This window comes from Pseudorca crassidens, chromosome 12, assembly GCF_039906515.1.
Source record: "Pseudorca crassidens isolate mPseCra1 chromosome 12, mPseCra1.hap1, whole genome shotgun sequence".
Lineage (NCBI taxonomy): Eukaryota > Metazoa > Chordata > Mammalia > Artiodactyla > Delphinidae > Pseudorca > Pseudorca crassidens.
The window spans coordinates 27,210,690-27,232,181 of record NC_090307.1 but is presented as its reverse complement, the minus strand read 5'-3'; the positions used below and the strand labels follow the sequence as shown (position 1 = coordinate 27,232,181).

Here is a 21,492-nt window from a genome sequence, read left to right as displayed (position 1 = left end):
ACGTATTCTTCTCAGCTACATAGGGGATGGGCTCTCGATACGGTAAGTCCCTTCTTCAGCACATTCCATCTCCTCTCTAGTGCTTTCCAGGTCACAGCATCCTTGCAAGCCAGCTCACTTGCTGTCCCCTCTCCCCCCAACTGTCTGCCCAGCCGTTAATGCAGCCACCACCATGTGCAGCCATGCAGTCTGTTCACATCCAGAAGATGCCCTGCTCTTACATCTGCATGACTTGATTTCCCAAGTCCTTTCGCTGACTTTGACTATTTTGATCTTTCCAGGGGCTGTGAAGCAGGCCAGGCAGGTATTATGAAGCTAGGTTTGAGCTGATAAAGAAGCTGAGGCTCAGAGAGGTGAACCGCTCGGGCCTCTGCATCCTCAGCAGTGTAATGAGGGGTTGGACTCCAGGAGGCCCCCTTCAGTGCTAACATTCCAGACACCTGTGACACTGGCCCAGCTCAGCCAGGACCCTCTCTGCTGGGCACTGGGTTAGGACTCTTTGCTGAGGGCCAAGCTGCTTGGGGCACACAGACACTCATAGACCAGCCAGCATGAATACGCTTCATTCACACACAGGTCTGCAGACACACACATGCACACATGCACTCATGTCCCACATAAGACATTCATGTGCCTCCCCAGGGGGCACCACCCTTGCATCCTCCTTCCTCTCCTGTCAACAACATGCTCGCACTCTCATCTCTTTTTCTCCTCTACTCGAAGGGAAGTGAGGAGGTCTGGGGCCCTCAGAACACAGCCGGGAGACCCCAAGCCTCCCAGTATCCTGTTTGGGAGGCACGGCCCCACCGTCAGGCTGAGTGAGTGGTAGAATCAGAGGCCAAGGCTGGGAATGAATGTAGTAACCAAGGGTCTCGTGCAGTATTTTGCTAAATTAGAATCACCTGCTCCAGCAGTTCTCAGAATTGGCAGCATATTAGTATCTCTGGTAAAGCATTCAGAAACGTTCCCAGAAAACACGTCCCACCACAAAGGTTCTGATTTAACTGATGCAGGTATAGACCAAGCAGCCCTTTTTTCTAAAGCTCCCCAGGTGATTCTAATAAGAAGCCAGGGCTGAGAACCAATACCTCCACTTTCAGACAACTGCTGGGCCCTCTGTTGACAACCCCACTGCTTTGCCCACACACACCTGGAATGTGTCCTTGGACGCCCGCTCAAACACTTTTGAGCGGCTGGAGAGGAAGAGCACTTCTGTCTTGCCTTCCTCGCCGTAGATCTGCATGTAGACTCGGGCAGTGGTGCTTGCGCCGCCCACATCCCCTGTCCAAATCTCAACCTCGTAGTGGATCACTGGGTGGGCACATGGGGGAGAAATGGGACATTTAGTAATAACGGTAGTAGTAATCATTACAAAGCAAACACTTCGCAAGCCTCTACCCTGTGTCTGGTGCTTCTTAGGCATTCTCTTATCCAACCCTCCCATCAATATCATAAACCCCATTATTTCCATTTTGAAGATTGCCAAACTGAGGCTTAGAAGAATTGAGTAGGTGGTGGAAATGGCAAACCCAAGCCATCAGACTGCAAAGCTCAGTTATCCTGTGTGTCACACATGTCCTCTGGAGCCAGGGACGAAGAGTAGTCAGTACACCAGCTGGCACCCTCTGCTGTGTGCCTACCCCTGGGCAGACACCACAGTGCAGAAAGAAGTACAGGGCTGTGTGTTTGTTTCTTTTCCTTATTTTCGGTAAAGGAGGAGGGGTTGAAATGATAATTTTCATTTAAATATATGCACCTTTCAGATGATATCAACAGATACAGCTACACAGAGAATTGTCTGTATTTTGAAGTAGTAATACTTGATCAAGCTGTTAGAGGGTGGAAATGTGTTACAGGTATTTACCCCTAGAGGGCACTTCCCATAGGAGAGCAAAATGTCTCCCAGAACTATGGGACCATATTTATTCAAAGTGACTATTACAAGACTTGCCCTCTCAGCAATGCTATAAGACAAAATCATAATTTTTTTCAAGTTAAGACTGTTATTTTCAACAAGATGAGGGATCTCCCACTACCGTAGCAATGTGAGAAATTGGGGGCTGAAAACAAGAGGACTAGCTGAGAGCCTGAAGAAGTTGAACTAGAGATATTGGCCTCAGCTGGGAGTGAGGGTGGGCTAGCAGATGGACCACAGGGGGACTCAGGAAAAGCCGGCATTGTGAATGGAGAGAACCCTGAACCCAGTTCCCTCTCTCGGTTCTTAGAAAAATAGCAGCCAGGATTATACAAAATGAGGACAGAGAAAAATGAGCATTCAGAGAACGAGAGCCAGCTCTTGGGAATGAATGCGGTATTAGCTGAAAGAAGATATTCCAAAGCAACGGTAAAGTCAAGGAGAGTTCTGAAGAGCAGAAAGGAAATTTCCCAAGAACAAATGATAGAAAGGTAAGAAAATCAGAGGAAGTCCAGCATCTCACTACAAGTTCAGTTCTAAAGGAAACAGGAAATAGAGAGGTGGAAATTGTCAAATAAATAAATACAAAAAAGGGTCCCCAAACTAAAAAATGCTTCTAGACTGAAGGAGCCCGTGAGTTCCCAGAAGATTGGATGAAATTAAATCACAAAAGGCAGCGAGGACATCATGAAATTTCAGAATGCTAAGGATAGAAATAGGATCCTATAGGCTTTTAGAGAGAAAAAACCCAAAGTGTTGGGTAACAGAATGGCATCAGACTTCCCAGATGCAACCCTGGGAGCTAGAAGATGGTAGAATAATTCCTTCTAAACTCTGAGCTCGAACTCAGAATTCTCTAACAAGCCAAATTATGGATCAGTGGTGACAGTAGACCAAAGACATTTGCAGACATTCAAATTTTCCATTGCAGTGGAGAATGTGTTCCCTCTAAAATGAGGGAATAAACCAAAGCAGAGGAAGGCATGAAATCCAGGAAACAGGAGATTTGACCCAGATGAGAGAAGAATGGAATGTCCAAAAGATAGTAGAAAGGAAGTCTCAAAAGGACAGCTTCATGGCAGCCTAGAGAACAGGACAGAGTCTCCCTTGAGACAGGGAGTGGGGGAGAAGAGTACAGAGAGGAAACCAACAGAATTCCTGTTGGGTTTGAACATATGAAAAGAATTTTAGTTCTATTGGGAAGATGGAGATAAGATGGTGTAATGGCAGAATTGTGTACCCCCAAAATTCATATGCTGACACTCTAACCCGTAGTATCTCAGAATGTGACTGTATTTGGAGACAGGGCCTTCATAGAGGTGATTAAGTTAAAATGAGGCCATTAAGGTGGGTCCCAATCCAATGACTGGTGTCCTTGTAAGAAGAGATTGGGACACAGACATGCACATGCACACAGGAAGACCCTGTGAGAGACAGTGAGAAGGTGGCCATCTGCAAGCCCAGGACAGAGGAAACCCAACCTGCTGACACCTTGATCTTGGACTTCCAGCCTCCAGAACCGGGAGAAAACACATTTTTGTTGCTTAAGCCACCTAGTCTGTGATATTTTTTATGGTAGCCCTAGCGCACTAATGCAGATAGGTGGGTGTACAGATGGGTATATAGAAATATAGATGGGTATATCGAAAACTCTGCTAATGAATAAGTGAGGCTATTATTAACTCCAGAAAAAACAAAAAGTTGTATAAAAATTAAATTTAATTGTTATAAGTAGGTGTCAGTAGTGAAGAATATTTACATGGTTATAATATGTACAAATCAAATATTGATTATTGAAGGCTGGAAGGAGGGGATTGTGTGTGTGCATGCATGTGCACATTCAATAAAAATACGTGTTCAATAAATATACGTTGAATGGTCTGTTTTGCTCATGGCTGCCTCTGCAAAGCCTAGGGCAGTGCTGGCACAGAGAAACATTCAACGTACATTTATTGAATAAATAAATGAATAAACAGCTTATCTCCTCCCCAATCTTCCCGGGGGGAAGACTATTTCTCAAACTCCTCTTGAACACAGGGCTGACAAGCTATATTCCTTTTTTTGGCCGCGCCACGCAGCATGTGGGATCTTAGTTCCCTGACCGGGGATGGAACCCATGTCCCTTGCAGTGGAAGCATGGAGTCCTAACCACTGGACCTCCAGGGAATTCCCAGAAAGTATATTTCTTAATAAAGTCATTTGCTGCCTTTATCCTCCCAAAAAATGTTTTATCCATTGAGTCCTCAGTCTCCTCATCTGTAAAAGGAGCCCCGTTTCCCTCCCAGAACCCTGGTACCAGGGACAACTGGAAGCTTCCCCCCTTTGAGACAAGACCCAAGTCGCCCACAGTCCCTCCTCCTTCCCTGCTGCCCCACCCTACGGGGAACATTGTTGACAGTCCCGCCATGGCCACCTCCGTACGTTTCTGGATGTCCACGACATCGCTGGGGTACAGCTCCACCTCCAGGCGCCCATCAGCCTTGTTCTTGTCCAGCCAGCGGTTGGCAGGGAAGATGTACTGCTTGCCTTGTCGGGGCACATGGATCTGGATGCTGCCCAGGAACCAGCTGGCGTTCATGCCCGTGTTGTCGTGCCCGACCACCAGCCGGTTGATCTGGAAGGAAACCCAGGGTGCAAGTGAGCAAGGAGCCACTGTGTAGAAACCTTCATCCCTCCATCTCTACCCACCCCCAAACACCGGCACAAATGGCCCTCCTCAACCCGGTCTCCAGTTCCTTGGGAGGCGCAGGCTTAGCAGGAGGAGGCTGGGTCCCAGGCTTGCCTGCCCTCAGCCAGCCAGGGCACCAGGGCACCACCTCTGCTGCCTGGAGCCTCTGTCCTCAAGTCTTTAGTCCAGCTCACCTCCTGGGTACATTGTGAGAAACAAGTGTGGGAACAGGTGTGGCAGGAGCTTTGAAAGCTCCAGTATGTACTGAAAGTTAGGTGGTGGACTTCCTAAGAATGCGGTGAATGCACGAGAAAGCAAACATTCAAAATATTAACCAACAGCTTCTGACAGCCACGCTGGTGATTTGGCTTTGTTTTGTTTTAAACCATCCACTATTGTACGTATTTTTACATGTCTTCTTCGACACACCCATCCTACAGGTGATAGAATATGCAGACAACCTCTTAGGGCTCTGTCATTCTGTGTCCAATTCCTCCTCTCACTCTTAGCACTGAAGTGCACTTTTTCCCTATAATACTCCATAGTTCAGTTGCTTCACTATTTTATATTTTATGTTAATCTTTGCCCACAAGTAACATAGATGAGCGCATAAATGATCATGTTACCATCCTTAAATGTACCTGGCTCTTCAACATTCAAATGACTTTTATGGTTTTTTTTGAAATGCTGTATACAGGGCAATTCTAACATCAGATGGAATTATCAGATGGCCTTTGAGATCCCTTCCAGCACCCCCTAGATCCTCTTCGTGGTGGTTTGGAGGAGTGACGCTTGCCGTGAGTCTGGTGCCCAAAGGCTAGGTTTAGAAAATTGTCCCTGTAAGCCTTGCTCTCACTCTTTTGCATACTAAGTGCACCTTTGCAGCTGGTAACGGAAGCACTACCGCAGCTGAGTGCATGTAGCCCGATCCCCTGGAATTGTGGGAAGGAGACCAACTATATCTACAGACACAGCTTGAGAGCCTTTGTGGTGTGTGCCAAGGGGCACGGGAGAGCTTCGTTGTCTTTCTGTGGTGCTGGGACTGTGACAGAGCAAAGACTGGGACAGGTATTTTCTACCTGATGTGACAGAAAGCACCTTAATGGCAGGGACTACCTGTCAGTTCCACAACGACCAGCACCGGACGTGAGCAATGGTTCAGTCCATAACAGCTAGTGTTTATTGAACACACTACTGCATGTGGGTGTTACTAACATAGTTAATGCTATAACAATCTCATTGGGATCCCTTTTGATAGTAATGAGGAAACTGAGGCAAACAGAGATGAAGTAACTTGCACACGGCAGGTACGTGGAAACACTGGGCTTCAGACCCAGGCAGTCGGCAGCCTGAAACCACGCTCCCACCCTCTTGGCCACACTGTTTGTTGAGGGGGTTTCAGAAACACGAGAAGGGCCCTAACGCCCTCCCCCATCCCTCAGATATCTCATTTATCTGTTGGCTGTTGCCAGAAATCCTTAGTAATGCAAACAGCATTTCAGTCTACAATTATTAATTCAGCTTAAAATGTAAATACATTTTGATCAAGGAAAATCTTGATTTAAGCTCATTACCTTCAAGATATAAATGACTGACATGAGATCATTCCCCAGAGCACCTGAAATAAGGTGAGGCTCACCAAGAGGGGAAGGGGTTAGCAAAGGGGAGGTTGTAACCCTCTCAGTTTCCACAAGCCACCTCCTGAGACGGGCAGGTGATAACATGAAGCCCAGCTCAGACATTTCTAGAAAAGTCTCCAACACTTGAGTGCAGGCAGTCAGATCCACACTTCTCCAGGTGAAGTGCTCAGACCCCTCGCAGCAGGGCCACCTGGAGACATGATGGAGGGAGACCCTTGGGGGCCCCATCCTCTAAGGCAGAGTCTCTCAGGTGTGGCCTGGGAGTAAACACTGAAACGGGCTTCCTGAGCGTCACTCTGATACACACTCTAGTTTGGAATTGGGAAGTATTTTCAGTCCCTCTTCACAGCTTTTCCTCCTCTCTTCCTTCCCTGTACACCACAGTCCCCTTCTCCAGTGTTTGGGACCCAGGTCCATCAGTCCTGGCTATGGAGGTAAAGGAAATATTGGGATTACAGCCACTAAGAATACATCTTCAAGCCCCAAAGAGATTCTGGAAGCTTGACCACTGTTCACATGTCTTCTGCTGCTCCAGGTCATAACTGGAAAACAACGTACTTCACTACCCATGCCCTTGGTCATTTTTTTCCTTCAAAATGGGTTCATCTGTGTGTCTGCAAGTGTGTGTGTGTGTGTGTGTGTGTGTGTGTGTGTGTGAATCCATGTGCAGATACACGCAGGTGAACGGGTAAGATGCCATCACATAGTCTCAGGAAGAAGACTTACGGGTCCAATGTTCAGGGTCTCCAGGGTGAACTCATCCACCCGGCCACGTTCAAAGTAGTCTTTCAGGTTGTTGTCAGAGACAAGAAGATCTTGCTTGATGGTGTCAGATTTGTCCCCATAGAGCTTGACGTAGACTGTAGAATCTGTGCTGGCCCCAGGGAGGTCCCCTGTCTTCAGGCTGATGTGATAGCGGAAGTCTGAACAGCCCGAGGCAGGAGGAAGGAAGGGAGGGTTTAGTGCAGGGTGAGCGGGAGGGAGCGTGGGGCAGGAGGCTGTTCCGCCAGGTCTGGGGTGCTCAGCTGGGGGTTGGGAGCCCGGGGTCTTGCTCTCTTTATGTAACCCTGAGACTGGGGGGTGGCTCCTGCCAGCCCCCCTCATCTCAAAATCAGAATTCTAATACCTGCTTGGCCTGCCCCATGGGGTGTGAATGCACTGGGAACAGGAAGACTTGCAAGGAATACTAAAATGTAAGAGACAAGGATTTAAAGCAAACACTTCATGCAATTTCTTGTCTGACGGATGAAGAAACTGAGGCAAAGGGAGCATCTACCTCCCTGCAGACAGTGTGTAGCACGTTTACACGGTGTTAGTGCTGAGTGTTCTGACCTCGGTTTTACAGGTGAGGAATCTGAGCTTCAGAAGATAATGTATTTGGCTCAAGATGGCAACAGTTAAGAAGGAGCCAGCCTAGCATTACACACTAGGCATTCAACATTAAGCATATTTGAGAGTTGTTTTTACACAGTCATTTAAGAAAATAACCTTGTCTTCATTTTTTAAAAATTGAGAAAATTGAGAAATGGAAGCTGAGTTTTAGCAAATAAACTTTCTGGCATGATATTGAAATAATCACAACTACTTTCTTTGAACTATTATGTATTGATGTTTATATATTAAAATAAAATAGTTGGAGATATTTAAAAAGAAGAAGAAGAAGGAGTCAACTATGAGGGAAACCCTAACATGGACCCCGTTCGGCCCCGTTCTCAACTGAAATGCCATGCTGATGCTACTCCATCTTATGACCTAGAAAGGTCTTCACCGTCTGTCCACAAGGGAGGATACAAAGGCCTGGTAAAAGGCAAGTCCTGGGATAACCTGAGCCACGACCCCAAGTCCTATAGGTTTGTTGCAGGGTATGGGTCTTGGGAATGAGGAGGGAAGCACTGAGAAGGCAAGTGATGCTAGTTCCAAGGCCCGCTGTGCATGGCTGTCTCAGGGCCTTCCAGCACTGGCAAAAAAGACTCAGAGAAAGGCAGCTGAGCACAGCTGCTGGGGGGACAGCCCTACAGACCCGCCAGGCCCTGGTAGAGGCCAGACCTGTGGGTATGGCCCAGACCCACTCCTCCAGGGACACCTGAGGGCACCGAGGAAGTGGCTTTTGTCCTTCTTGCTGTAAAGATAGAGCAGGAACTGAAAAAAAAAGACCTCGTCTTTACACCATTTTCCATCTAAATCCTTTCAAAAGTTCTGACTTGGGAGTGGAAAGCCTGAAGGGTCCTTTCCATGTGGTAAAGCAGGGCTTGCTGGAGTGGAAAGGGCAAGGCAGGGAGACACAGACTCCTGGGCACTGGTACCAGCTCCACTGCTGGGTGCAGACCTGGCTGTACTAGGGGATCCCCTTGCCACAGGCATGGGTCGTGTGTCTAATGGGGGCATTAGTTCATCTCTTAAGGATCATCCCAGCTCTTAAATTCTGTAATTCTGCATTCAGAGAATGTAGAATTCCAACTCTTGAATTTTCTATCTGACCTTACAAAGATATTTAGCTCCACCAGATGTGTCCCCATCTGACAAATGGGCATAACAACATCAGCTCTGCCTACCTTCTGGGGTTATCGCAGGGCTCACATGAGATAATCAATGATAAATATGAGGTCTTGTAAAAGAAATGCGGTGTTGGTATTACTGAGGATTCTGGGTATGTTTCTTTTAAACTTTGTCTAATGCTCATGATCAAACCAAGGCACTTGAAGAAATAACACCATTAAGGAAAGCTGTAAGGCCTCCAGGATAATTCTTGGCATTGAAAACAATGTTTTCATTGTATAGCCCCTTCCAAACGTGTTTATCCTCTCCAGGCCCTGAATGATAGGTACCCCCAGCAATGGGCAACATTAGCCTGTTACTGCTCTTGTTACTGTCATTGACAGAGGTCCACATGCGTCAGGGTCCCACACTGAGGGCCATAACGCAGCTGTGTGCACAGCGCAGACAGACAGATTTCCAGATCCTCCCTCAGAGCCTCTTCCTCTCCACCCTGCCCAGTGCTGCCTCTGTGGAGTGAAGGGCATGTGTTTTCCCCAACTGCCTTCTAAGCAGCCAAGGGAGGGCGTCTGTCCTGCCCAGGGCACACCTACCACCTGTCCTCAGGATGACTTACTCTTCAGTGTCGCATTGCTGTCGCTGGGCAGCAATTCTCGGACCAACTGCCCATCATCCTTATCCTTGTCCAACCACCTGCTGGGCAAACGAGGGGCTGTTAGCTCTTTGAGTGGGGCAGCCTGACAACCAACCATCACACAATTCATGCAGAGTCACCAGGAGGCCGGAGCTTTGAACTCAGCAAAGGGAAATGGTTCTACCAGAGCTCAGAACAAAGGATCCCAACCCAGACTAGGGAAGGAGGGCTGCCCTGGGGAGGTGATATCTGGCTGAGACTGGAAGGATGACAAAGAGTTAACCAGGAGAGGAAGGAGGCGCATTCAGAGTGAACAACATGCTAGGACGGAGTGGAGCCTCCAGGAGCAGACGGACAGCCAGTGTGGATGGAATGGAACGAGTGAACGGTGCAGTGCTGGCAGATGAGGCTGGAGAGGTGGCAGGGTCACTTGATGTGGAACCTCGGTAATCATGGTAAAGAGTCTGTCCTAAAAGCCATGAACACCTGTGTCATCGTTATCATAAAAAAAAACAACCCACCTCTTTTTTTAAGAGTCCATCATGTGCGTGGCACTGTGATGAGAGCTCTGGGGTGGGGAGAAGGCAGAGAAGATGCACTATGATGAATAAGACACAGCCCAGCCCCTGGAGAACCTGCAGTCTAGTTAAGAAGGCAGGACAGACTGGCTGAGGTACCAGAGACCAAGACAAGGATGGATGTTAAACCAAAGTAAGTGCAACAGAAGTGTAGAGAAGTGAGAAGGGCTCATGGTGAAGGGCCACTAATCTGAGTCCTCAAGGATGAATGAGATTTGCCAACAAGGAGAAGCTGGGTCTGGACCCTGCACGGCTGGGATTTGAGGGCTATGACTCATCAATATGTCGGAGTAGGCCATGGCATCTGCCAGTGAAAAAGACATTGGACCAATCTGCATGAAAAGCACTGCTCCCACAGAGCACAGAGACCCAGGCTGGGAAATCAGACAATCGTGCAAGCACGAGTTATCCAGGCCCCAGTACCCAAGGCAGTCTGTGATATGGGCTGATGGCAAAAGAAGAGACACCCTCAGTGTTCTCCAGGGCAATGGGGAAACCAAGGTACTTTCTTCTTGACCATTTGTCTACATCTTGGTGCTTGTCTTTGCAGCCCACTCCTATTATACTCCCTAGAGGGAGGCAATCCCTGGGCCACAGAACCTATCAAAGGAAGTCAAAGCACTGTCTCCTCTCCAGCGCTCCCAACATGGAGCTCAGGCTTCTCTAAACCACAGTCCTCTCTGCCAATATACTACTCCCCTCCCCAGGGTCAATTCAGGCAACACTGTGGTCTCTCACATCTCTTCGCTCTTGCCCTCCCCCACTAAGTACATGATCTTACATTCCCATGGGACCTTGCTATCAGCTGGCTGTTAGCTACCACTGACTACTACACATAAAATAGATAAGCAACAGGATCTACTGTATAACACGGGGAACAATATTCAATATCCTGTAATAGCCTATAATGGAAAGTAATCTGAAAAATATAATTGAATCACTACCTGAGACTAACACAATATTGTAAATCAACTATACTTCAATTAAAAAAAAACACTAGCTGACAATTAAGTTGTTATGCTTCCCATGAGCTTTCATGCTGTGAATCTAGAACACCAAAAACCGTCTGAGATTATAAGACATTAAGGTACAAACTCATGGCTTTGATGACAGGGTAAGGGAGAGATTTTGGGGAGCAAGGGAGTGCTGACTAGAGCTCCTCAATCAACCTCTGATTGTCCTGCTGAGGTCACTGCAGCATCTCCCACAGACTTGGAGACCACGGAGGAGGAGGCAGTGATGTGGCCCTGTCAGTGTGCTCACAGGGACAGGGAGGGTGGATAGTCAGCAGACCACTGGCCATCGTAAAATCCCATCTGCTCTCCCTTCTTTCTCTCCACCACTTCCCCATCCCCAGGCCCTCCCCAGCAGCAGAGGAAACCATGACTTGTCATTTCAGTTTCCACCTAAATACTTGCAGGATATTAATAGGTATTTCCAAATATAGTCATTTTCTTTCAGCTTCAAACACTTCAGCCCAGTTTCAGAGTGAGATGTTGCTAAATGGATAAGCCAGTCTGCTGGAGATTTTATTACTCTTTCTCTGGGCTCACAAAAATGTGCAAGTATGCACACGTGTGCACACACACGTACATACATGAACACACACACAAACACATGCACACACATAAACACATGCACACACACATAAACACATGCACCTAAACACACACGTACACACGTAGGCACACACACACACACACACACATAAACACACACACATCTACCATAGCTAAGATGCTCACCACTCCCTGATCCTGGCAGAGAAGTTCTGATAAATAGGCCTGGTTTGTTCTCCTCTCCCAGGGAGTAAAATAATAGCTCAGGTGAAGAAAGAAGCAGTTTGTGAGCCCAGGTTCTAGCTCCAGGTTCTTCAGAGTCCTCCTGGGTCCTGAAGCAGCAAATGCCATCACCACACACCTCACCAAGATATCAGAATCCATTTTCTAAGCCTCTTAGATAGCCTCATCCACCAGAGGGCAGACAGCTGAAGCAAGAAGAACTACAATCCTGCAGCCTGCAGAATGAAAAACACAATCACAGAAAGATAGACAAAATGAAAAGGCAGAGGATTATGTCCCAGATGAAGGTATAAGATAAAACACTAGAAAAACAGCTAAATGAAGTGGAGATAGGAAACCTTCCAGAAAAAGAATTCAGAATAATGATAGTGAAGATGATCCAGGACCTCAGAAAAAGAATGGAGGCAAAGATTGAGGAGATGCAAGAAATGTTTAACAAAAACCTAGAAGAATTAAGGAACAAACAAACAGAGATGAACAATACAATAACTGAAATAAAAACTACACTAGAAGGAATCAATAGCAGAATAACTGAGGCAGAAGAACGGATAAGTGACCTGGGAGACAGAATGGTGGAAATCACTGGTACAGAACAGAATAAAGAAAAAAGAATGAAAAGAAATGCAGACAGCCTAAGAGACCTCTGGGACAACATTAAATGCACCAACATTCTCGTTATAGGGGTCCCATAAGGGAAAGAGAGAGAGAAAGGACCCGAGAAAATATTTGAAGAGATTATACTCAAAAACTTCTCTAATATGGGAAAGGAAATAGCCACCCAAGTCCAGGAAGTGCAGAGAGTCCCAGGCAGGATAAACCCAAGGAGAAACACACTGAGACACATAGTAATCAAACTGACAAAAATTAAGGACAAAGAAAAATTATTAAAAACAACAAGGGAAAAATGACAAATAACATACAAGGGAACTCCCATAAGTTTAACAGCTGATTTCTCAGCAGAAACTCTACAAGCCAGAAGGGAGTGGCAAGATATACTTAAAGCGATGAAAGGGAAGTACCTACAACCAAGCCTACTCTACCTGGCAAGGATCTCATTCAGATTCGACAGAGAAATCAAAAGCTTTACAGACAAGCAAAAGCTAAGAGAATTCAGCACCACCAGACCAGCTGTGCAACAAATGCTAAAGGAACTCCTCTAGGTGGGAAAGAGACTAGCAACTTAAAACAACCTTGTACATATATAGACTGCTATATCAAAATGTCATGGGAACAGCAAACCCAAAACTACAATAGATATACACACACAAAAGAAAAAGCAACAGAAACACAACACTAAAGATGGTCATCAAACCACAAGAGAAGAGAACAAAAGAGGAAGGAAAGAAAAAAGACCTACAAAAAGAAACCCAAAACAATTAAGAAAATGGCAATAGCAATACACATATCGATAATTACCTTAAGTGTGAATGGATTAAATGCACCAACCAAAAGACATAGACTGGCTGAATGGATTTGAAAACAAGACCCGTGTGTATGCTGTCTACAGGAGACCCACAGCAGACCTAGGGACACATACAGCCTGAAAGTGAAGATATGGAAGAAGGTCTTCCATGCAAATGGAATTCAAAAGAAAGCTGGGAAAAAAAAAAAAAAAAGAAAGCTGGAGTAGAATACTCATAACAGACAAAATAGACTTAACAATAAAGACGGTTATAAGAGACAAAGAAGGACACTACATAACAATCAAGGGATCAATCCAAGAAGAAGATATAACAATTGTAAACATATATGCATGCAACATAGGAGCACCTCAACATATAAGACAAATACTAACAGCCATAAAGGGAGAAATTGACAGTTACACAATAACAGTGGGGGATGTTAACACTCCATTTTTATCAATGGACAGATCATCCAGACAGAAAATTAATAAGGAAACACAAGCTTTAAATGACAAAATAGACCAGATAGATTTAATTGATATTTATAGGACATTGCATCCCAAAACAGCAGATTACACTTTCTTCTAAAGTGCACATGGAACATTCTCCAGGATTGACCACATCCTGGGCCACAAAGCAAGCCTTGGTTAATTTAAGAAAATTGAAATCATATCAAGCATCTTTTCCGACCACAATGCTATGAGATTAGAAATGAACTACAAGAAAAAAAAAACTATCAAAAACACAAACATGTGGAGGTTAAACAATTTGCTGCTAAACAATTTGCTAGTTAACAACCAATGGATCACTGAAGAAATAAAAGAGGAAATAAAAAAATACCTAGAGACAAATGAAAATGAAAGCACAACCATCCAAAACCTATGGGATACAACAAAAGCAGTTCTAAGAGGAAAGTTTATAGCAATACAATCTTACCTCAGGAAACAAGAAAAATCTCAAATAAACAAGCTAACCTTACACCCAAAGCAACTAGAGAAAGAAGAACAAACAAAACTGAAAGTCAGTAGAAAGAAAGAAATCATAAAGATCAGAGCAGAAATAAATGAAATAGAGACAAGGAAGACAATAGCAAAGATCAATGAAACAAAAAGCTGGTTCTTTGAAAAGATAAACAAAATTGATAAACCATTAGCCAGACTGATCAAGAAAAAGAGGGAGAGGACTCAAATCAATAAAATTAGAAATGAAAAAGGAGAAGTTACAACTGACACTACAGAAATACAAAGGATCACAAGAGACTACTACATGCAACTGTATGCCAATAAAATGGACAACCTGGAAGAAATGGACAAATTCTTAGAAAGGTACAGTCTCCCAAGACTGAACCAGGAAGAATTAGAAAATATGAACAGACCAATCACAAACACTGAAATTGAAACTATAATTTAAAAACTCCCAACAAACAAAAGTCCAGGACCTGATGACTTCACAGGAGAATTCTATCAAACATTTAGAGAAGAGCTAACACCTATCCTTCTGAAAGTTTTCCCAAAAATTGCAGAGGAAGGAAGACTCCCAAACCCATTCTATGAGGCCACAATCACCCTGATGCCAAAACCAGACAAAGATACCACTGAAAAAGAAATTTACAGGCCAATATCACTGATGAACATAGATGCAAAAATCCTCAACAAAATACTAGCAATTCAAATCCAAAAATACATTAAAAGGCTCATACACCATGATTGAGTGGGATTTATCCCAGGGGTGCAAGGATTCTTCAATATCCAGAAATCAGTCAATGTGATACACCACATCCACAAATTGAAGAATAAAAACCATATGATCATCTCAAAAGATACAGAAAAAGCTTTTGACAAAATTCAACACCCATTTATGATAAAAACTCTCCAGAAAGTGGGCATAGAGGGAACCTACCTCAATGTAATAAAGGCCATATACAACAAACCTACAGCTAGCATCATACTCAATGGTGAAAAGCTGAAAGCATTTCCTCTAAGATCAGGAATAAGACAAGGATGCCCACTCTCACCACTTTTATTCAACATAGTTTTGGAAGCCCTAACTACAGCAGAGAAGAAAAAGAAATAAAAGGAATCCAAATTAGAAAAGAAGAAGTTAAACAGTCACTGCTTGCAGATGACATGATGTTATACATAGAAAAGCCTAAAGATGCTTCCAGAAAACTACTAGAGCTCATCAATAAATTTGGGAAAGTTGCAGGCTACTAAATTAATACACAGAAATCTGTTGCATTTCTATACACTAACAATGAAAGATCAGAAAGAGAAAGTCAAGAAACAATCCCATTTCCCATTGCATCAGAAAGAATAAAATACCTAAGGAGACAAAAGACCTAAGGAATAAACCTACCTAAGGAGACAAAAGACCTGTACTCCAAAAACTATAAGATGCTGATGAAAGAAATTGAAGAAGACATAAACGGATAGAAAGATATACCATGCTCTTGGATTGGAAGATTAAATATTGAGAAAATGACTATACTACCCAAGGCAATCTACAGATTCAATACAATCCCTATCAAATTACCAATGGCATTTTTCACAGAACTAGAACAGAAAAACCCTAAAATTTGTATGGAGACACAAAAGACCCCGAATAGCCAAAGCAATCTTGAGAAAGAAAAATGGAGCTGGAGGAATCAGGCTTCCTGACTTCAGACTATACTACAAAGCTATAGTCATCAAAACAGTATGGTACTGGCACAAAAATAGACCTATAGATCAATGGAACAGGATAGAAAGTCCAGTAATAAACCCACGCACCTATGGTCAATAAATCCATGACAAAGGAGGCAAGACTATACAATGGTGGAAAGAAAGTCTCTTCAACAAATGGTACTGGGAAAACTGGACAGCTACATGTAAAAAAATGAAATTAGATCATTATTTAACACCATACACAAAAATAAGCTCAAAATGGATTAAAGACCTAAATGTGAGACTGGACACTGTAATACTCTTAGAGGAAAACATAGGCAGAACACTCTCTGACATAAATCACAGCAATATCTTTTCCAATCCGTCTCCCAGAGTAATGGAAATAAAAACAAAAATTTAAAAATGGGACCTAATTAAATTCAAAAGTTTTTGCACAGCAAAGGGAACCATAAACAAAATGAAAAGACAACCCACAGACTGGGAGAAAATATTTGCGCATGATGGGACCGACATGAGATTAGTCTCCAAAATTTACAAACAGCTCATGCTGCTTAATATCATCAAAACAAACAACCCAATCAAAAAATAAGCAGAAGACCTAAATAGACATTTTTCCAAGGAAGACATACGGATGGCCAAGAGGCACATGAAAAGATGTTCAGCATCGCTAATGATTAAAGAAATGCAAATCAAAACTACAATGAGATATCACCTCACACCAGTCAAAATGGCCATCATCAAAAAATCCACAAACAATAAATGCTGGAGAGGGTGTGAAGAGAAAGGAATCCTCCTACACTGTTGGTGGGAATGTAAATTGGTACAGCCACTCTGGAGAACAGTACGGAGTTTCCTTAAAAAACTGAAAATAGAGCTACCATATGACCCTGCAATCCCACTCCTGGACATTTATCTGGAGAAAAACATGGTCCTAAAGGATACATGCACCTCAATGTTCATTGCAGCACTGTTTACAATAGCCAAGACACGGAAGCAACCTAAATGTCCATCGATAGATGAATGGATAAAGAAGATGTGGTACATATATACAATGGAATATTACTCAGCCATAAAAAAGAATGAAATAATGACATTTGTAGCAACATGGATGGACTTAGAGATTGTCATGCCGAATGAAGTGTCAGACAGAGAAAAATATCATATGATATCGCTTATATGAGGAATCTAAAAAGAAATGATACAAATGAATGTATTTACAAAACAGAAACGGACTCACAGACTTAGAGAATGAACTTATGGTTACTGGAGAGGAAGGGTGGAGGGAAGGGATAGTTAGAGAGTTTGGGATTGACATGTACACGCTGCTGTATTAAAAAGGATAACCAACAAAGACCTACTGTATAGATCAGGGGGAAAAAAAAAAAAGAATCCATTTTCTAAAAACTGTGTGAACTCTTAAGTGTTTGGGGGCATGGAGAGCCCTGGGGTATGTCAGAGGCTTCAGCTCCTAGTCAGCCCTACAATCACCAGCAGCAACAGCATCGCCTGTGTCATCAGCAGACTTGGCTCCTTTCAAAGTGCAACCGGATTTCACCCTCATAATCACCGTAAGACACTTGCTGGTTGGGAAGGCACAGAAGACCAGAGAAGTTAAGAGCTTTGCCCAAAGTCACATAACAGGTAGGTGGCCAGATTCCTGGCCCTTGCACCACGCTCGTGGCAATTCAGCCAGTGTGGACACTCAGACTTCTTCCTCATCCCCTTTTCACATTCCCCCTCTTCTTCCTCACCTGTCCCAGGGCTCAGTCCTCATTTTCTTCATCCACACTCTCCCTAAAGGATCCCCTCCATTTCCCTGACTTTAAATTCCATCTCTATGCTCTCATTTCCTGAATTTATTTCTCAAGGCCTGACTCTGCCTACTTGATGCACAAGCATCTCAAAACTAACATGGCCCCACTGGACCTGCAGAGTCCACCCATCCCCAACCCTCAGCCCTCGCTCCCCAGGCTTCCCATTTCGGTAGAGAGGGTGACCTCTGCCCACCTACTGAAGGCAGAGACCTGGGGTCTCTAATTCTCCTCTCTCTTAGTGGCAGGTCCTATGAACTCCACCTCCAGGATCCACCTGTGGTGTAGCCCTTCCCCCTACCTTTGCTGCCACCACCTGGGGCCAGGCTGCCAAGTTACGGGCTGAATTGTGTCCCCCCACAAGGAAAGATCTGTTGAAGCCTTAACCTTAGTACCTCAGAATGTGACTTTATTTGGAAATAGTGTCCTCACAGAGGTAACTGAGTTAAAATGAGGTCATTAAGGTGGGCCCTCATCTAAAATGACTGATATCCTTATAAAAAGTGGAAATCTGGACACAGAGACAGACACATACAGAGGGCAGACAATGTGAAGACAGAGGGAGAAGATGGCCATCTACAAGCCCAGGAACGCCTGCGGTTGCCACAAGCTGAGAGGCGTGGAGCAGACCCTGTTCAGAGCTCCTTCGGGAGAGCATGGTCCTGCCGACACCTTGAGTCTGGACTTCTGGCCTCCAGAACTGCGAGGCAAAATTCTGCTGTTTAAGCCACTCAGTTTGTGGTACGTTGTTACAGCAGCCCTAGCAAACTAATACATACCGTCATGGACCCCACAACACCTCTTGCCATTCTGTTTCCTCTCTGGACTCCCTACCACCTGTCCTCCACGCAGAAACCAGAGGGAACTACCCAAAATGGAAGAGCCCCACCAAGCCCTCCTGATGTGGGCCTCTGCCCACCTCTGACCCCACCAGGTGGCTTTCTCCTTTGTCCACCTGCTTTGGTCTCATTGGAGTTCTAGAACCCTCAAGCTCTTTCCCCTGGCACTCTCCTTTTCATCCTGCAAGAATTCAGCCTAAATGTCCCCATGAAGACAGACCCACCCACCTTCTCCATCTCTGACCCACCCTCTCCATCTCAGTGTGGCCTCTCCAGCAGCTGCTGCCACCACTGTGCGTTTCCTCCAGCCCACTCCTCAAAGTCAGCAATTGTGGCTTTCTTAGTGTATTCGTTTGCTTATTGTTTAGTTCCCTTCCAGACAACAAACTTCATGAAGACAGGGGGCAAGCGTATATAAATGCTTCATAAATATCTTTTGAGTGGATGGGAATAAAACAAGGAAGCCTGGTCCATCCAGCATCCCAGCCAGGCAGCCTCTGGGTCCAGCAGGGAGCAAACGGGTCAGTGTTGAGGAGAGACCAGAACTCTCCCACCCCCTCCTTCTTCGTGCTCCCTCCCCATGTGCCAGGCAGCCCTTAGCAACCTCTGCGAACCCCCTCCTCAGTCCCATGCCTCTCACCACTTCTCCAGCCTGGATGACCCACCCTCCCTTCTCTTCACCATCCATTCACTCTCCGATCTTCCTTCCAGGCCCAGGTCCTGTCTGCCTCTCTTGAGAAGCCTTCCCTGGCTCCCCAACCCTTACTCGGAGCCTCTTTCTGTCTATTAGTGCCACTGACTTGGAGCTGCCTGCATCATTACCTATCTTTCCAACGTAATCCTCTTAATACTAACAGTGGCCATACTTTGAAGACTGTAGATGCCTTTGTCATGGACAAAAACATTTCACAATCATTGTGCCCTGGGATTGCCCCAGTGGCCCTCCATAGCTGGGAAGCTGCTCTTCCTGGGCTGGTGTGGTGGTAAGCAAATCAGCTGTAGCAAATGTGTCTGCATGCACATGTGTGCACGAGTGCGTCTGTGTGCCTGGTAGAGAAAGAGCAATGCATTCGCTGCTGTTAGGCAACCTGCCCCCACCCACTCCGAGCAGAGCTGCCCTTAGGCGAGAAGCCTGGGCCAGTCCTAAGGAAGTGACCTTGGACACGCACGCACGCAGCACCTTGTCCATAGGTGCAAGACTCAGCTTGGGCCTGGGATTTGCAGAGCCTCGTTGATCCAAAGCTCCAGTTAAGCGTGTACCTCCCAGACATTGTACGGGTGAATGGGAATGGCCAACCAGACAGCACAAACAATGCTGGTATTGTTCCTCATTATAGAAATGTCTCTATCAGGAACGTTTGATAGAGCCCAAACTGGCTGTGAAAGAAATCCAAATGCTGAAGACAAGAGAAAAGAAAATTTACCTCACTAGTAAGCTGGGATAAGGAAATGAAAACAAAGTAAAATATCTTGACAAGATATTAAAAGGGAAAAGATGTGGTAGAAGGCCATCCAAATGGGGAAAAAACCCACCTTTAATTCAAAAGTTTAATTCAGCATGTAACAAAGCCTCTGAGGTAACTCTCAGTTAAAGTCTGAAGTTGTCATATTTTATCACTGAAAAATGCCAGCATTTCGGTAATTAATAGACTTCGTAGCAGCACCACACTGGGATACCAGTGCTGTTGTTCCGTCACCTGTGTGTGCTGGGGGTGGCGGGGATATGAGGCCCAGGTCTAAGTGCCACCAGCAGGGCCACCTCTCTTTCTGGACCAACTATATCCTTAAGCTATGATTTTGCTCCCTGCACCTGGAATAGGCTGAGTCTTCCCAAAACTAAGGCCCATAACCTAAGCTGGAGAAAATCAAAACAGACAGGACTCATGTACCTGAGACAAGGGAACTCCACGTTGTCGCTCTCGGGCTGCCCCTCCTCTCTCACCAGCACCCGATCCAGGAACCAGCCACTGCCGCTGCCTTTGCCGTCGTGTCTGACCCTCACCCGCCTTACCTTCCGCATGGTGACGGACTCAATGGTGAACTCATCGGCCTTTGTGGGGAAGACAGCAAGGCAGTTAGACGGTGGCTCCCCTGGGACCCAAACACCAAGGGAAGACACAGGCCCAGAAATCCTAAAACCCATAGCCAATGGGTTGGGCTATTGGTCTTTCACAGGTGGGCCAGGGGCAAATTGCACCTCTCCCTCAATTTCTCCCACTGGACTATGTTCGATGTCAAGTTCCCAACAACTGAGATCTGTATTTTTGGATAAATGATGGCCGTTCCCTGTGATCTCCTTTTAAAAGGCAAATCCCCTAGGAGGATTAATAGATTAAGCTGTTATCAGTCACTAATCATTTATCATGAATTAATTCCTTGGTTAATCTCCTCTGGCTCCTTGCTACAGAAGGACACTGGCTCCCTTTTGAGAAAGGGAATGATTAGGGGGACCAGTGGTCTTATTAATTTCACAGTTTTGCCTGCCAGTGAAGCAGCAGGAATGCAGCAGGGGCTGCAGACTTGCCAAGTCTACACAAGTGTACCTGGGGCCCTCTGGGAACAGGAACTCGAGGGTGGGATTCATGAAGGAAGGAATCAGAAGATGTAGAAAGAGAAGAGTAGGAAAGGGTGGAGAAAGACCTCCACTTGAATTCCAGGGCTTGCCCTGCCCTTGCTAAGGAAGAGGTGGCAGAGGAAGGAGAGGACCAAGGCTTACCAAATCTCTTCACCTGATGAGCAAACTTGGGTTTCACATTATTGAACTATGACTCTTAACTGAGCACCTACTGTGTGCTGAGGGCCACGTCTGCTGGCAGGCAGTACATCTGTCATCTCTAATCCTCACAACAGCCAGCCACAGGTAGGCATCCTTTCCCCCATTTCAGACGCAAGGAAACTGAGGCTCAGAGAATGGAGGGTCTGGCCCCAATCCTCCTGACTCTTTCCCCATTGTTTCACACAGCCTCCCCAGTAAATCCAGGATGGTTGGGGAAACCAAAGGGATCACCCAGCATGTTTGTAATGAGGCTAGGAATAGAACCCAATT

At 45.4% G+C, this 21,492-nt stretch overlaps 1 protein-coding gene across 2 annotated transcripts in view; it reads right to left on the bottom strand.

Annotated features, from left to right (window-relative positions):
* Nucleotides 1-21,492, bottom strand: part of LOXHD1 (lipoxygenase homology PLAT domains 1) — a 202,709-nt gene that overhangs the window by 101,109 nt on the left and 80,108 nt on the right. For both annotated transcript variants that reach the window (XM_067699194.1, XM_067699191.1), the window contains 5 exons: nucleotides 20,336-20,496; nucleotides 9,333-9,409; nucleotides 6,950-7,146; nucleotides 4,337-4,529; nucleotides 1,151-1,311 (listed from right to left, as the gene is read on the bottom strand). In XM_067699194.1, the coding sequence (XP_067555295.1) occupies nucleotides 1,151-1,311; nucleotides 4,337-4,529; nucleotides 6,950-7,146; nucleotides 9,333-9,409; nucleotides 20,336-20,496 (789 nt within the window). The remainder of the gene's footprint in view (nucleotides 1-1,150; nucleotides 1,312-4,336; nucleotides 4,530-6,949; nucleotides 7,147-9,332; nucleotides 9,410-20,335; nucleotides 20,497-21,492) is intronic.